Source organism: Denticeps clupeoides, chromosome 15, assembly GCF_900700375.1.
Source record: "Denticeps clupeoides chromosome 15, fDenClu1.1, whole genome shotgun sequence".
Lineage (NCBI taxonomy): Eukaryota > Metazoa > Chordata > Actinopteri > Clupeiformes > Denticipitidae > Denticeps > Denticeps clupeoides.
In genome coordinates this window covers 9,545,009-9,563,444 of record NC_041721.1, presented here as the reverse complement: position 1 = coordinate 9,563,444, position 18,436 = coordinate 9,545,009, and the positions used below count along the sequence as shown (strand labels likewise).

General features: G+C 42.5%; 1 protein-coding gene across 2 annotated transcripts in view; it reads right to left on the bottom strand.

The window, feature by feature from the left end:
- The window catches only part of camk1da (calcium/calmodulin-dependent protein kinase 1Da), a 56,559-nt gene extending 40,135 nt beyond the window's left edge, over window positions 1-16,424 (bottom strand). The window contains exon 1 of one of the 2 annotated variants that reach the window (XM_028954371.1): window positions 15,983-16,424. In XM_028954371.1, coding sequence (XP_028810204.1) covers window positions 15,983-16,404 — 422 coding nt within the window. In that variant the 5' untranslated portion in view covers window positions 16,405-16,424. Of the gene's footprint in view, window positions 1-112; window positions 470-15,982 lie in introns of those variants that run through there. The other variant, XM_028954372.1, reaches the window with a different exon arrangement.
- Window positions 16,425-18,436: the final 2,012 nt, after the last annotated feature.

Here is an 18,436-nt window from a genome sequence, read left to right as displayed (position 1 = left end):
GGATACTGAGATTAAATTGATGTTTAGGGGTTAGACCCTTGTGAGGGATGTTTGGATTAGAGCATCATGTAGAAACACACACTCACACACACTGCAGCTGTGCTGTTCTTACCCACAGTGCTGATTCATCCTTGCAGCATCCCAGCATGCTCTCTGTGTGATACGCCCCTCTGATCACTCTCCTTTTCAACACACTCTCTCCCGCTCTCACACACACACCCAGAAGACAAGCACAGTATACACAAAAATGCCTATATATTGCCTAATACATAAATATATTATACATACACATTCTAACATAGAAAAACATCAAAGAACAAAACATCAATAAAAAATCCATGCAGACAAGCATACACAAACACACAAACACACACATACACATTAAAAGCAGAACAATTGGTTTTCTCTCTGCTCTGAATTAAATAAAGTCAGAAGGAATGGTCACTGAATAGTATGACAAGTCCTTGATCTATATTCTGCTGGAGTGTATGTCTGAGCTCGGACAAGTTATACACACACACACACACAGACACACACACACCTCTGACCCTCTGTATATATGCAGACAGTGCCGCTGAGACCAGCATTGCTCAAGGACACCTACCTAAGGGCCAAGTTACAACTGGGCCAAGGTTTTCATACACACACATGCATAAAATACAGGCAAATTCTTCCTCACATATACAAACACACATCATCTATTGCACCCAAGATTCCAGTTTCAACACCCATATATACACAGAGACAAAGCTACTTTATTCACATCCCTTAGAGAGGTTCTGTAATGGAACTTTCACAAAGTAGGTCTATAAAACACAGGAGAAAAAAAGGGAGCGAGAGAAAGGCGGTCCAGTGAGAGAAGGAGGAAAGGAGTGAGGGCAGGATGAAGCATTTCTGGAACAGTGTTGTCTCAGTAAATTGCCTGACTTGAAGATAAATGGCAGCAGCAAGGCCTGTATGCCCACAGGATCCTTATGGCCATGTCTTTGTGAAGACGTAGGGTAATAAATGTGTAACAAATAACTGCCTCTATGAAATCTATGACCTTTCGATGCCTCAACCTATCTTTAAATCTTCTTGTTTTTAGGAATTAACACCAAAAGGTCCTATCTTTTTGAAGACCACACATGGACAGAAAACACTCATCACTCATACCCATTTTGAAATAAACACTACTAGAGAACACTTGAGCATTATGCAGGGCAGACCCCACACTGCGAATGTTGATTTGTTCAGAGTGTGAAACTCCGCCCCCTTGGGCACCTACAGGCGCTGCCTCTGCGGCACCAACTCAAATCCCATCACCAGCAAAATAAATCAAGTGCAAAGGGAGCAATTGTCACATATAATGTGCTAAGCGCTACTGGGTGCCTGATTACATTCATAGAAAGGAACTGACCACCTCAGTTTAAGGTCTGTGGTTAAAAAGAAAAGTAAAAATTTATGTTCCTCTGTCACTAACTTCGATTGATTATTGATTAAACTATGCTTTTTTCTTTAACTATGCATTACATTTTGGTCAGTAGGAAAGACACTTAAGCTAAAGCCACTTTCTGTTCATTGATTAGCCAAAGTGGAGCTTGAAGTCAGTTGGTGGGTTCAAGGTGCTTCAACTAGGATTAAGATCATTCAACTTAAGTATCAGCACTATGGATGGTTGTTCTTTATCAGTGTCATCCCCTCATGGAACACAAACTTGAATGGGGTTCTGCTTCAAGGATGTTCCGGGTTCAAATACGGATGCTCCAATACTGAGACCAGGCTCAAATGTCAAAACTTATACTCAACCAAATCAACCTGAAGAGATATAATGTGAGCTGGGTGATATATCAAAATAAAACGATCACAATATACTTTTCAAAATATGTAAAACATCCCTGTCAGCAAACATTGATGGTACAAGCGGCTCAGAGACAATTACTCAGATGTGGCAGAAACACTACTATGAATTATTCAATTGGGTTCAAAGTAAACGTTTTGTATTGGAAAATATTGATTTTGTATTGGAAAATATTGATCACATGACGGTAAAGACCATTATGTGATGGGAAGCGGCAACATGGTGACAGGCGATTCCCAGCATTCTTAATCAGTGCCGATCTGAGTTCTCAGTCTCAGTCTGAGTCCATGGGGGTTTGGCACCAGTCCATTCGTCCGTGACAAAGGATGTGATGCCCAGGTGCCACTGGGCTCACACAGTGGGTACTGATGCACCTGATTAACCGATCCTGGTCACTCCAAGCTGACACCAATGAAGCACAAGTGATCAGGACCCATTAAAAGAGTGCATGCAGCAACAAGGGGTTGCAACATTGATGTGGACACCTTCATACCTTGTGTTTCTGACAAGCTTGCTCAGTAATTGAGTCTCGACCCTCGTCGCATCCTACCCCAAGCAAGACCAATCTTTTTTTTGTGTTTATCCTTATGTTTTGTTTACATTTGTGCGGATTACGTACGTAGATTAAAAGAGCAACCTTTATACCTGTGACTGTTTCCTTTTGGCCATCACACCATTGTTCCTTTTGTATTTATTAAATATTCCTTTCCCAAAATTGCTTCAGCGCCTCCTTTCTCATCATGCCCGGAGTCATGACACACCATATGATGAAGTTGTGAGCTTAAAGGACAATAAAGTTGTGGTACGGATAATAAATTAAAACATTTGTGAGTAGGAAACTCGTTGATCTGCTTGCTGTCTTCTTTACAGGGTTTTTTTTTCCAGAAAAAGCTGGTAAAGTATGTAACAGAGATAATTATCTGTATTTTGACCACTGACAATGAGTTTAGTTTTAAATCAAAACAGGGTACAGATATGTGTATTTTTGCTCGGAAAGAGATTGTAGATGTGTATAACATGCACAGTTCAACCGTTTTTATGGGATTTGTTGATGCTTCTAAAGCCTTCAATCATGTGAATTATGAGAAGTTATTTTATAAATTACTACATAATGGAGTCCCTAAGTCTTTAATTAGAATTCTGCTACTCTCACCAGTCTATGTATGTTAAATGGGGTAATTGTGTGTCTGTAATGGGGTTAGCATTGTGTCTCTTCTTTTTAATGTGTACATGAACGATCTGTCAAAACAGTTGAGTGACTGTGGAACAGGATGTGTAGTTGGTAGGACTGCAGATGATTTAGTGATCTGTCCATATAGCACTGGCACTCAACTGTTATTGAAGGTCTGCTCTCAGTATGGTTCAGAGTTGGATATCAGGAAGAGCAATATTTTAATTGTAAGAATAAGGAGGACAGGAAACTGGTATTTCAACACTTCTTTTATCTGGTGTTTATCAGTTGTGGGTTGGTAGTAGCTTAGTGGGCAAGACAATCGCCTGTAAACCAGAACATAAAATCACAGGTTCAAACCCCTCCCTGAGCAAGCCACTTAACCCTGAGTGTCACCAGGGGGACTGTCCGCTGTAAGTTGCTCTGGATAAGGGGTCTGATAAATGGCATGTATAAAATGTGGTGTCTTTAAAGAACGTACTGTGGTTAAGTCCCTGGGACACTACTAATAGTAAAGGACTAGCTGAGCTTCGTCAGGTTGTACTCTGATCTGTGGAACGACAACTTTGCCTTTATGTAAGTGTGTAACACTTACTTATTTTTATTTTTAGCTATTAACCTATTTTTTGTGTCTTTAATAAAGAAACAAAACATTTCTAATATTAAGCAAAAAATAAAGAGCTGAAAGAAAAAAATACTTGCTCTATTTTCCAGGATATTTTATTCAGTTTGCAGGCATCAGGAAGCTGCTATCAAAATGTGGGAGACTCTGACATTAACAAATTCTAAAACTAATGATCCAAATGTGTCTAAATAATGATAGAATAATAAAATACAACAATGTTGCATTGTTAAAGGAATCTCAAATGAATAGTCAAACTAATTATTTGTTCACAGAATGTCCCTGCAAATAGAAGTTTTTGAATTCTGGTACAAATTTATATCAAATATATATCAATGGAGTATGATGCTGCAGTGTTATGTGCCAACATGCACATCTAGTCACTATGTTGAATGAGGAAAAGATATGAAGTAGCAAGAGAATGTCATTTAGAATGTGTGATTCAAAGGACAAAATTTCAGGGTGGAGCCGTTTAATGCAAATTATGTAGCTAATAAGGTGTACTGGTTTATGGGACAATAAGAATGTTTTGATGGGTAGGATGAAATTACAGAACATGCAGGGCCATTGTCCCCCTCTAGTCAAAGGCATTTGCTGCTCTAGATGAGATAGGCAGAGTCATGGTCTGCCATGAAGTTACCGCTGCTGTTCCAGGCAACATACCCGCAACCCCCACAAAAAGACAGCTTGTTGTTCCAACAATGGATAAAAATAAATGGCACTCAGAATCATACATGCATAAAACTGGTCTGGTTAGCAGCTAAAGTGGAAGAAAAAATGGATTATGCTGGAATAAGCCACTACAGGAGCTTTAGAACATTCTATCAGAAGCTGCTATGGCATCCCTTGAAGTGAAAGAGTTTGCAGAAGTTTTCTTTTCACCTTCACCAGGGTGATAATAGCCTAGTAGGTAACAAACTCACCTATGAGCCAAAAGACCAAAAAGTCACAGGTTCAAACCCCACTTACTACCATTGTGTCCCTGAGCAAGACACTTAACACCGAGTGTCTCCAGAGGGACTGTCCCTGTCACTACTGATTGTAAGATGATCTGGATAAGGGCATCTGATAAATGCTGTAAATAGAAATGCATTAAATTGTATCAGTTTGTTCTATTAAGTAAAACCATTTGTAAAACCATTTTCTAAATATATATTTCACAATGGCATGTCCTGTTGATTACCTAGGTGATTCTGGATTTATCAAAATATTACAAATATATATAAATAAAAATAATCTTTCCTAATTCTTGGATACTGGCCCTCGTTCACCTCATTCTCTGGGTTGGGCTGGGTGATATCTCTGTCCCAGAGAGAGTAGTGGGACACACTCTGGGCTGATCAAATGTGACAGGCCAGTAAGCACCAGGATCCATGGCAACAACAGCGAGGTCACATCCTGTGCTGCTTCAGTCACAGAGCCCTGTTACACAACAGGCCCCGACCACCAGCCAGCCAACCTCAGCTGCTCACCTGACCCCTCTCACCGCCACGTTATTATATAAATACAACAATTCTCTTAACCACACCCCCCGCCACATACGCACAATCCAAAGGATCAGAGAGGGCACACAGTGAGACTCCTGAACGAGGGATGGGAATTAAATGGCAATAAACAAGCGACATGGAGATGGAGAATTATGAAAGCACACAGAGCCTGTGGATTAAATCTGATGGAAAAAGGAGACAGGGGCAGGGTTTACACAGGGGGAGTAACTGGTGGAGAAAAATGAGAAGAGAATGCGGAAAATGATGGAGGACATATTCGGATTGCTGAGGATTTGGGGTACAGACACACGCACGCACACACACACCAGAAGCACTGTCCAGGCTATTTCTGAAGAAGGGTGGTTTGTAATCCTATGGTATTAGTAAATTAGGGCCATTTGGGAAAGCCCTTGCTGCATTATCCACATAAAGCATGCACTTCTTACAGCAGCTTAGACAGCAGCTCAGTCTCTTTGGATGAGGAGGCGCCGAAGTTAATGTGAGGAAGCAGAGGATGTGTTCCAATTCCAACACAAGAGTACACAACCGAGTCCTATACCCGACAATGCACCAGTAATGCACTACTGGTAATACATACACTGGCACTTAATGAACCTGCACTTGCATTACTCTGTAATGGCGTTCATTATATTTAATAACAAATACAAAAATTCTATGATTGCTGTAATGAAAAATTAGCCAAGAAAGCTTATAATGGGGCTGGCCAAGTTCCTGCCTCACTATCTTTACACTATATTGGACTATATTACACTATATTTATCAAATATGTTTATACACCTTAACCTCAATCAGTATACACACACACCTTCTGCCTAAAACAAAAATTTGCTTAGACCAAATAATAAAATATAAAGTGGCACAAAAAGATTATACTTATACATCTGCACTCTCCCTCCATCAGACTGAATACATGAATTCTTTATACATGAATCTTTACAGTAAGTCCAATAGCTTCTACAGCCAACAGGCGCTGGTTATGACTCTATTCATAGTTTGCTGATCCGATAATGGAGGAGTGGCTATGAAATCTCCTCATGGCAACATGTCATGGAACCAAGCGTGGTAGACAAACATCAACCTACCCCGCTCAGGTACACGGCTAAAGCGGTACATGTAGGTGTTACGGTGCATGGAGGAAAAAAATAATAATAAAGTGAGTGGAAAGAAGAACAGGATGGCCCGAGGCGGCATGTTTTCCAGGCTTTAGGCCAGAGAGAGATGGAGGGAGACAGGAGGGAGATGGGGAGAGAATTAGTCCCTAATCTGCTTTAGAATCAGCCTGTATTTAACCAAGGTGCAAACAACAACAACAACAACAACAACAGAAGGGTTCCTGCTCTCTGACTGACAGCCAGACGGGCATCATGGAAGAAAACAGGACCAGATGAGAAGAAATAAAAATCCATAAAGACAGAGGCGGAGCAGAGAGGCCAGGATAATCTGATTCTTAATGAATGCATCGTCCTGATTACTGCTTCCAATAATCCCGCACAAAGACACAAATGTACACAGAACAAACGTCTTAGACTCCCAGTGACACATACACACACACACACACACACACACACACACACATATGCAGTGCAGGGTAAGCCTACATGAGGGGGAGGGGGAGGGGGGGTGCAGATGGCACTTAAAAAAGGGAAGGAGGTGCTCCGGGTCACAAGATTATTTGACAACTGAAAAATATCCCTGACATGCAGTCTGCTGAAAGCACAGACATCTGCACACGCCGTCTCTGACAGCGTCAGAGTTTACACAGAGGGACCGAGGAACTGGCAGCGATACCCATCGGCATGTCATTTGCTAAACGAAGTATTTTAAACACGAGGAATAGTCGTGCATGTCGTGCAGTCCCTGGAGATTCCGTTTTTCTCCGCTCGCGGCTTGAGCCATGCCTGAAGATCGGCACACACAATCACACCATGAAAAACAACAGTTAATACACTTGCATTGTAGAAAACACTTGCGAGCATGGTAAGTACAACCCATGCAACATGTAAACATGCTTTTCTAGGCAAGTAGCCAAACTTGCACACTGAGCACTGCATACCCAATATGTGCGCTATTGTTCAACATGTATTTTCGTGAATAAACACGTTTTTATTCCTTGCGAATGCACTGCTGCAATCAAATTGTCACTTCCTGGGAGCCTCAGATGGCCGAGAACATGCACAATGAACTTCTCCATTTTTTTTTTTGTGCCTGTAGATGGACCTTTTACTGTTGGCAAATGTGAGCCGCCACATGCACACTGCATAACACCGGCGGTGCCTTGGACTCTGTCTGTCAATGGCTGTTGCTGTCATCCTCTCTACAGCATTGCATTGTGGGATATTTAAGCCTGCATGGTATATATAGTGCTTGTACTCCAACATTTCCCTGGAAATACTGTACAAATTGCATACTATTGATTCCACACAATCATTTAGAACACTCGCCTATTAACCAGAAGATTCACAGGTTCACAGGTTCAAACCCCACTTCTACCAGTGAGTCGCTGAGCAAGAGACTTAACCCTGAGTCTCCAGGAGGGCGGGCTGTCCCTCTCACTACTAACTGTAAGTCGATCTGGATAAGGGCGTCTGATATATGCTGTAAATCTTAAAACATTATCAATTCCATGTAACATGTATTTGTGTGAATGAACATGACTCAGTGTTCGTTCTCTGTAAGCACTGAGATGGTGAATATGACTAGATGCATTGTTTTTCCATCAAGAATATGGGGCACAAGAACTAAAGGTACATTATGCTCTCACTGTTGGAGGGTCTAATGTTACCTAATTGGTTTAGTGGACCAATACCCCTCTTGTTATTCATCTCATCAACAAGTGTAATGGCATGCTGTGTGTATACATGAAATGCAGTAGAGTAAGCGGAGTAAGAGTCTAAAGTGCTGAATTAGAGCTACATTGAGCATAGATGTAAAAATGTGTGGGCATGCGCTCACTTTAAATACAGGGAAGCCTATGGGCAGCTACTCTTAATTTAGTGAGTGTGTCTATTTTGTTATGAGATGCCCCCGAGGATATAAATCAAGAAAATCTTACACGTGTTCTACTTTTCTTTGCATACGTACATGAAATGTTTGCACATATAACTTGTTCTTGCATATGTACATGTAAAGCTTGCCCATACATCCTGGACAAAAACTCACACACTTCTTTTTTGCACATCCCAAACAAAAGCTCACACATATGTTACACACATTCGCCATGTTTGTTTTGCACATCTCAGTCCAAATATCACGCACATTCAAAATTTACGTTGCACATTCTCCGCTTTTTGTTTTTGACTTTTCCCCGCACATAAACACTTGACAAAATGGCAAGAGCCACTCAAGACCAATGACAATATCCAATGACCAAGGACTCACGTGCCTTGTTATTTTGAGTTTGATTTAATAATTTTGACATTGGTTTTATTATCAAGTATATCAGAATTCTGCAGGATAATGTCTGCAAATCAGCTGATACTCTGTAGACCCAAAACATCAAAGCAAATCAATAGAGTGTATTCAGAAGACAAAATCCACTTATTGGCGTGGCCAATATAATGACTTAAAGAGAGCCATGATCTGGCATATTCCAGCGAATATGCCAGATCTAAAGCAGTTCTGCCAGGAAGAAAGGGCTATTCCTCCTGAACGATGTGCAGGTCCGATCGACAGATACAGGAAATGCCTCATATTTTGTAAATGTGTGTGTTTTGTGTGTTTCTGTTTTCAGAATGTTAAAGTTAAGTCGCAAAGTCACACCCCAAATTCGCTCCTCCTGCCAGCCGTGCACTTTTCCAGCCATAAAAAACGGGAGAGAAAGAGGACAAAGCCAGGAGCATGATGCTGGAAGTGGAACAGGCAATTAAGGGCACTATGGCCTGGATGTTTCCTCTCATATCTCTCTCTCTTTTCTCTGCCACACCGCCCTCTAAACTCTGTCTGTCCTTTGCCGTTACCTTCCTCCTTTTAGCTTCTTCACTCACTGCATTACATCTGTTGAGCCCTCCCACCACCCGCTTTCGTAAAATACATTTCTTTTTCTACATTACTAACTATGTGCTTATAATAAAACACTGGAACAATAAAACATTGCTGATAATTAGTAAATTATCAGCAATGTTCTCATCATGCCCGATTCTCCTTCTCCTGGTCCACGCCCTGTGGGCACAGATGTGGGCAGATATGGTGCTACTGGCAGGGCGTCAGTGTAAGCAGCAGCTTAAGTTTGTATGTCTCCAGGAGAAACTGAGGCCGAATGCACCTGGATTGCACCTGCTGAAATGGTCACATGACACATGTCGCCCATGTGGGTGCCTGGGGTGATCAATAATTCAGGCGTAGCTTTCCACGCGCACGACAAACACACACGGGACACGAAACCATAGACCACACGTGGCTAAACAAGTTACATGTTTCACCAGTGTTACATATACTTGTGCATCTCCTTTTTCAGGAAGAAAGTTAATAAAAAAAACAAACATTCGAAGAATGCCAAGGTCAGCGTGTTAATGATTAATAGTTTTGAAAAGCCACAATAAAGATTCAGTCGTTTGAAGTCTAACACCCGTGGTACTCTCGTGGGGAGAGGGGGAGTCAGCGCAGCCGTATAAACACCACAAACAGACAAAGTCCAGACTCATCTGAATGGACAGGAAAAAATGAAAAACCACTCTCCATCAGGATTAAAGCTCTAATAATCTTACTCTCTCACACGCACATGCACAGAGTATCATTACATAACCCCATTCTTTGGGTAATCTCTTCTAAAGCCATATACTCTACATCCAGAGGCCAGAATGTAAGTAAGTAGTTATAGATAAAAACTAGACATGTTTTGCGCTTGTCTAATATGACATTGGAAATGACTGTCCCTAGGTCACTTTACAAGGACAAATCTCATTTAAAAACTCACTTCTACACCCTGGCTTTTAACCCAGTGTGAGGTGGTTCTTATAAGGTGTTGTAAAAACAGTGTTTTGTGTGGTTTCTTATGCAGTCCTTTCTTAACTTGTTAACTACGCTGTCTTAAAAGTTTTCTGTTTTATTCAACCCATTTTTAAATTGCTGCATGTAATCTCTTATTTTATTTTTTTTAATTCTTTATTTTTAATTAACTTTTGTCCATGTCTGTCCTGTCCCGGGTAATTAATTTTTTTTATTTTAATGTCAAGCACTTTGTTGTGTTAAAGTACTTCATAAATAAGTTTGGTATGGCATGGTATGGTATGACATTTTACATACACTGGATGTTGCCACCAGAATTACAGAGTAACTGGCATTTCAGAAACACTCAAAATATTGCATAAGCTTTAACATAGCAAAACACTGTATTTCCAAGCAATGAAACATGTAAGTGCTGTAACAACAGTTTATTGTGTGTTCCATTTCAATTTGATAGAAATTAAATTGTGTATATCAGCATCCTGATAATGTAATGTTGTTGTCAAAACTTAAAGGGCCTGAAAGAGCATTTTGCCCATTGATATGACGGCTTTGTGACAGGATGGCGTTCGGATGATGGGTATGCAGCAGACGTGTTACCAGATGGCAGAGGCTGTGTTGCAAGAGTCAGGCAACCAGACAGAGACAGTGCACAGTAAACAAGAGTCAGGGTCATGTGTTAGTCTGGCATACAGACACAAACACACAAACATACAGCGAGACGAATAATGCAGTTTATCCCACCCTTTCTGTTGAAGGAGCCAGAAGTGATGGGTCAGAGGTCATGCTGAAGGCTGCACTTGACACATACGGCACATACATGCAAGCACACATTGACTTAAAACAGTTTTTCCCACAATTTTTGTCACACTCCAATATTAATTATACTATTCATGCTTAAGAGAGTGTTCAGCATTGAAAGTGTGAAAATATTTACACAGGAGTATGACACTGATATAGTGTGGCTGTGTGTGTGTGTGGGTGTGTGTGTGTGAGATCCTATTTGACCCTCTAAAATGCCACCGAAGTATACCTACGTTTAGTGGCTACTAGAGTCAGCAGCCACTTTATTAGAAAGACCTAACCTATACAACTAGACTGGTAATCCTCTCTCTAACCATGCCACTGTGACGCTCCTGCTCTCATCCACCCTTAACACCCCACTACCATGTTAATGACACTGTTGTGTTGAGAAGATCTGACCATTTTCACTAAACTTTATCAAATGTAACACCTTAGTGTCGTGTTCACTAGTTCACCAACCAGACTGATTGGCTTGGTATCATCCATGGTCCATGACTATAACAAAGATCACATTTGGGATGTCCAAAGATGGCCTATATTGACATAATTAAAGTTTGTCTTCTGGGTGTCAGCAATAATTACACTGGTTGCATATTTACTCCTCTCTAAGACACAGATAACTAGCCAGCAGCCCTTGTTTGGATATGCGTATTTAGGTAAACCCTGATGGCATATCTGACACGACATTGGTGAACAATCCTCATGCACTGTGAGTATCATTGCACCATGACAAATCAGCCCATTAAATCCTATCAGCATACAGGATGAGTTGGGCTTAGGATCAGGTGAATATACTGGTGGGTCTACAAGTTTGGTGTCTGGCAACTTTGCAACCTTTCAAATGTCATTCTCAGAGGATTCTTCCTCCGTTCAGTGGGCGCACCCATTCAAGCAGACATTAATCACACCTTCACTGTTATCACTCAATAGTCAACTCTTTAAAACCAAATCTAACAAACTAACCAATATTAATTCTCTGTGCTATGTTATCAAGCATTCATTCTTCTATGAAAATGCCAACATCAGATTCCATCTTCATCCAATCCTCAGCACATCTCCACTAAAGTCTTTTCAACATCAGCTTATCTTTGAGTAGGGGTGTTGAAATGAACTGTATAATAGATTTATCACGATGCAGACATGGAAAATTCTGCATCGATGCAAGGAAGAACATAATTGATTATATCATAATGACTTTGCTTGGTGATATTCTGGCAGCAGCATAAACATTCTCATTAAAACGTAGTGCCAGTAGTACAGCGCTGCTCCAGGTAAGAGTTGATCTTAACAGGGTCTGAGTGTACAGAGATCTACAAAGTGAAGTGAAGTGATTGTCACATGTGATACACAGCAGCACTTTATTACAGGCTTCAGATGGCTTCAGGCTGTAACAGGATTTATACAGGACACCAATATAAATGACTGATACAACTTTACTTTACTTTACTTTACTTTACTTTATTTAGCAGACGCTTTTGTCCAAAGCGACTTACAAGAGGAAGACACCAGCAATTCTCGTTCGATTTCTATAGAATATCGAGTCTACAAACTAAGAGCCCTGATAAGGCTTAGACTTGTCATTGAAGAGCATGCTCGGAGAGTGTTGGGTGCTAGACTAAGAAAAATTATAATGTATTTATACATTTTGTATTTGTTTGTTCAATGTGTACGCATGTGCTTGTGTAAGTGTTAGATTTGTCTGTAATATTTTTGGAATAAGAGGGTTTTCACCTTCTTCTTAAAAGTGGGTGACTGAGTGTGGACTGAACCTCAACTCTTGTATTTACTTTTCTTTACTTTACTTTACTTAGCAGACGCTTTTATCCACAGCAACTTACAAGAGGAAGACACCAGCAATTCTCATTTGATTTCTTTAGATTTTGAGTTTACAAAACTAAGAGCCCTGATAAGGTCTAACTTGTCAGAAAAAGAACATGCTCGGAAATTGTTAAGTGTTAGACGAAAAAAATATATATATATTTTGTGCAGTGTGTTAGTGTTAGACTCGTCTGAAATATGAACAAGTGGGTTTTCAACTGATCCTTAAAGGTGGTGGTAGTCTCGGCTAGTCGAATGGAGGAGGGCAAGTTGTTCCACCAGCCAGGGACAACACAGGAGAACAGAGTCGATTGGGATCGGGGACCCCGTGAAGAGGGAATTTTCAGTCTCATTTCATTTGCAGATCTGAGAGGGCATGCAGGAGTGTAGCTAGGTAGTAGTGTATTGATATAGGAGGGTGCAGTTCCATTTACAGCCCTATAGGCATCAAGGATTTGAACTCAATGCGAGCAGCTACCGGGAGCCAGTGGAGGGAGGTAAGAAGAGGCGTGACATGGGTGTATTTCGGCTGGTTGAAGATGAGGCAGGCTGCCACACTTTGGACCATCTGGAGTGGTTTTATGGTGACTGCAGCCGGAAGGGTTTTCACTGTTGTCCTGTGTAATGTTCCCTAATCGTTTTCACCTGTGTCGAATGTATAAAGCGGCCCTGTTCGTTTCTGTTCACCGTCGGGTCTTTGATATGTTACATCTCGGATGTCTCCCCTGTCCCGTTCTTCACCATTAAACTCCTGTATCGTGACGTCGTGCGATTGCGTCCTTCTTCCTCGTCATCTCGTCACCTCTTCGTCCTCCTCTCTGTTCATCCTGCCTCGTCATGCCTAAAGGTTGTGACATTAACAGTAGCGAGCCACTTTGAATTGAGAGGTTTTGCTGAAGGGAGTTGTTGCCCGGAAAGATCAGAATCTCAGTTTTGGATAAGTTCAGTTGGAGGTTTGAAACATATTTGAAAACATCATGTGACAATGTAGAAAATTTATGGGATGCATCGCGATTGATAATTGTAATCGAACCGTGATACCACACCCCCATCTCTTAGGCGTCTAACACAAACCCTGCCTACAGCCTCATCGCCACAACTGGTAAGGGTATGTTGAGTTGCCATGACTCCTGAGTCCTGTGTTGCCATGACTGCGGTGTCCTAGCGCCCAACTGAGAGCCTCTTGCCAGCAGATGAGATAGGGGGGAAAAACTTCCATGTGTGGGCAAAGGCTTCAGGCTTCCTTGCACAATGAGACACCCACATGCACATATACATTAATGATCTTGAATTCTCTGCCCATTACTGCATTATTTAGAATCACTCTCTAGCAACATTTGTTACCGCTGATTTATCACTGATTGCCAACATTACCATTACAATGACAAATACATGCTGGAAAACTTACTAAATATAATCTTAAAGGAACAGCGAGTCTGAGTTTGCCAGTCATCACAAAAACAAATGATCTCAAATCAGTTCCACCAGTTCTAATGAGCTGCATTGTGTCCCTACATTGATCTGCTTTAGTGTAATGCAACTTGGTTCAGCTACTCAGACAAAATTTAAGCAATCGCCTGCTCACAGGTCGTGCACTGATCCAGTGAAGTCTAACCCCAAAAGGATAAGCCCCTGTAACAAACAGACATCTTTCATTTAGCTAAATTCTAAAAGCTATTCAAAGGATGAAAGTTTTAGGAACTGACATAGCACGGCCATCGAGCCAACTACACTCATTACAGTCGAATGGCCTGAATAAACATAAGATATCGAGAAGATCCACACTCACACACACACAAACCAACAGGTCTACAATCACCAGGCCTCAACGCCGCGAGTCCCGAACCCTGCAAATCACGCATGATCCCCCTGTCAGCACCATTAGGTAAATCAAGCCGCGTTCCACGGGACACGAGTGCCAGTAATTTTGCCCGTAACAAACTGTTCCGAGGCGCCTCGAAAGGTCGAAGAACTCAATTACTATCAGAGTCGGAACTAGAAAGGTCATACCTGCCCCCCACCCCCCCTCCGTGGCCCGACAGCGCCGTTTATCTAAGCACGGGAGATGCGGGTGCTTCTCTGAGAACATCGCACAGAACAGACATGACCTTTGCTTCTCTGTAAGCAAACCGCGATATAAAAGCGACCACAGTATATTGCAGCCCGGGAACCACCTGTGAACCACTGGCCATAGGGCTCTTTTAAGTGAACGGCTCAATTCATCCCTGAGGGTCATGACTCGGGTGGCTTACAAACGTACTCACGATAAATTATTAGGAATACATAAGGTGAAAAGCAGACGGTACAAATTCCAGACCGTAATTTATACTTTGAATATTGCCGACATAAGCCAATAATTGTCGTCTACCTTGTTTTCGTGAATGAGATAGCTAGCATCTTGGTCTAGCAATATTTTTTTTATACTCTGTACACAAGTTCCCATTGAATGTGAGGCGGCACGAGGCCAATTCACAAATGAGGTGGATTTAACCCAGAATCATAGCAAATGCACAGCATTTTGACACATAGTTCTAAATTCATCATTACAGTAATTTTGTGTGTATAAGATTTGTTTCTATTGTATATTGTCGTTGTTTGTGATTGAGGGACACCATCGGCCGAAATGAAACTCCCTTGTATGCGTTCGCTCACATACTCGATTCTGATTCCGACACATGATGGTGACAATGTGATAAGATTATACATAATGGTAATGACAAGTTAATACTATTGAATAATAAGCACTCTTCGCACCGTCTTCCTCTTCTCGTCACCCTGAAAACGACCGGTTTAGAGAAGTGACATTTTGTCGGCTTTGCGGAATTTAGTGCCGAAAAAAGATCAATTCGAACTGGATGCCGACGACCTTGTTCTGCTTCCGACAAGAACTGAAATATTTGCAAAAGGCAACTTAGACTGGCCATGTAGGATTTTGTCCTTGCAAATGTAGGGATTGATTTACGACAGAAGCAAATGAATCATCTGAACGGACAACGTGGATCCGACGAAACCGATCGATGGATGGAATCGTTAATAAAAGAGCTGATCGATATCCGAGGCCAGGACGCTCATTTCTGCAGAGGTCCTCTAATTAAAATAATTACTGGGCAGGGATTTAAAAAAAAAAGAGAATTAGTTGCTTGTTGTTGTCGTCGTTTGTCTGTGTGTTTGTGTCTTTCATCGGCGGCGAAGTTTGGCGGGTCCACTTGTGTTCCGGTCCGATTACGACCGTAATGAAAAAAAAAGAATAATAGTAAAAAAAAAAAAAAGTTACTCACGTCCCAAGAATCTCCTTGAACTCGAAGATTTTCTTGATGTCGTCGACCTGCTTTTTCCACGAGCCCTTCCCGGCGTCTCCGTTCTCGCGAGCCATGGTGCCGACGATGCTGGAGCCGCTGCCTCGGGTCCCCGGGGAACTCGCCGCTTTCCCACGCGTCGGGTTACACTTCCTGCTCGCGCGGGGGGACCGTGGCGCCGTGGCCGGGGGGAATGTGACGGTTGCCTCTCCTTCCTCCGCCGCTGCGGGCTCGGCGGCTTTAATCGGTTCGACGTGAGCCCGTGGGCCGGGGCGGGGCGGGGCGGGGCGGGCCGGCGGTGTCACCTGCTCGTCGACTTCTCGATCGGACCCCGCCGCTGCAAGGAGGCGACGGGTTTCCGCCGCCCGACCGGTTGTTATGGCGATGAGTGGGACGAGTAGCATCCCGCTCGACGCTCGACCAGCGTGCGTGCGTGCGTGCGTGCGTGCGTGCGCGCGCGCGTGCGCGCGTTTCCAGCGTCCGGAAGGTCTTCTGGCAATTCGCATTGCACCAAAAAAAGACGACCAGGCACACGCAGCTAGTATGATGCGACTCTAATTCAGCCGCATCACACCGAGGGGACCAGATAACCACCATGATCTTACAGCACTTCAGATCCTTAGGGCTTCCTCCCAAATTCAAATTGGAGAGGATTGGGGTACAACATGGGAGGTTTACGAGTCTGGTCCTTTTTTTTAAGTAAATTGACTGTCATTGGGATACACTGCAGCACAGCACACGGTGACACAACAAAATTTGTCCTCTGCTTTTAAGCAGTGGGCAGCCATGAGAGGCGCCCGGGGAGCAGCGTGTGGGGACGGTGCTTTGCTCAGTGGCACCTTGACGGATCGGGATTTGAACCTGCAACCTTGTGATTACAGGGCCAGTTCCATAACTGCCAGGCCACCACTGCCCCACCGTGGCACCGTGTCACTGGTACCCCTGCGTGGGACGTGGGTAAAGGCCCTGACTCTGCCTGGCGGTGGAGGCTGAGGATGAAATTACTGCAGCAGGCAGGTCCGCCTGCCAGCCGAGCTCTTTGTGTGTGTGTGTGTGTGTGTGTGTGTGTGCTCATGAGTATTCCAGCTGCAAACTACTGCAGTTCCCCCAGCTCACGACCCCCCCCCCCTCTCTCTCCCCACACAGCGCTGATTCAGCAATCATAGCAAGTCTGATCTGACTGACGTTCTGCCCCCCCTCCCTCCATGAACTGAGAGAGGATAATACCCCCCTCTCCCGTACGTGGCAGATGAGAAGGAGAGTGGTGCCTCTCTGAAGAATGAACCAAATCTCCTTTCAGTCATACCTAAATTCCATTTTAAAAAATATAATAAAAACAAGCGCTGCACACACATACATCAGGTGTTTTTTTTTTTATGTTTTTCACCCACCACCACCCCCCTTCTTCAGAACACAATTTTGTTTTTAACATATGTACAATTTTACACATAGTTGTTGCCCAATGTCCAACGAATGTAGCATCATATACATTTGTAGCATCACTGTGAGAAAACAAACATACAGTATCATTGTGTGTGTGTGTGTGTGTGTGTGTGTGTGTGTGTGTGTGTGTGTGTGTGTGTGTGGTCAAAAATATATCTGACCACTGCAGGTTATTCCAACAGTAGGATTTTTGCAGCTTGCTTGACTCGCGATATTCTCCACAGTGGCATTTTACAATCCTTTTGAACCATGCTACTGGCACACCAGACCTAAATTATCGAATATCTATTCATACATACCTATCAATTTTCTGTTATACTGGCCAGCAGGGCAGCCATGTTGCTGTGATTTATCTGTTCTGCCAGGACAACGAAAAACTAAAATTGTAGGATTGAACGACCACTCTGTGATACAAGTCAACTTCCTTCTGAGATGTGGACAGGGACAAAAAAGGTGGACTGGGCCAAAAGAAAAAAAAAACAGGTCTGGAATTTGACTCCATCCCATGCCACCCTGTTCATGCAAAGCAGAAACCACCATGACTAATTTTGAAAAGCAGAATAAATGTTATTTGTTATTAGCATGTTCTTGTTACATTAAGTACAGTTTAATGAATATTTTATATAAAAATCAGATTTTCTGGTCATGTTTTCATTCAGTAACAAATCTGTTCAGTGGCCGTCTCTCCTTCCAACAGTTTAATGTCCTTAGGTTAGATCTGGATCTTGATCTTAACCTTGTGGACACCAGAAAATCACAGGTTCACAGGTTCAAACCCCACTTACTACTATCGTGTCCCTGAGCAAGACACTTAACCCTGAGTGTCTCCAGGGGGACTCTCTCTGTAACTGCTGATTGTAAGTCGCTCTGATCTGATAAATACAAATATTAATGGTGGTGGTCTCAGTATGAAAGGTAAATGTCGCTCCCTAGTGGAACTCACAGCAATAGCAAAAGTCAGGATGAGCAGATGAAAGAACGGCGCAACAACAT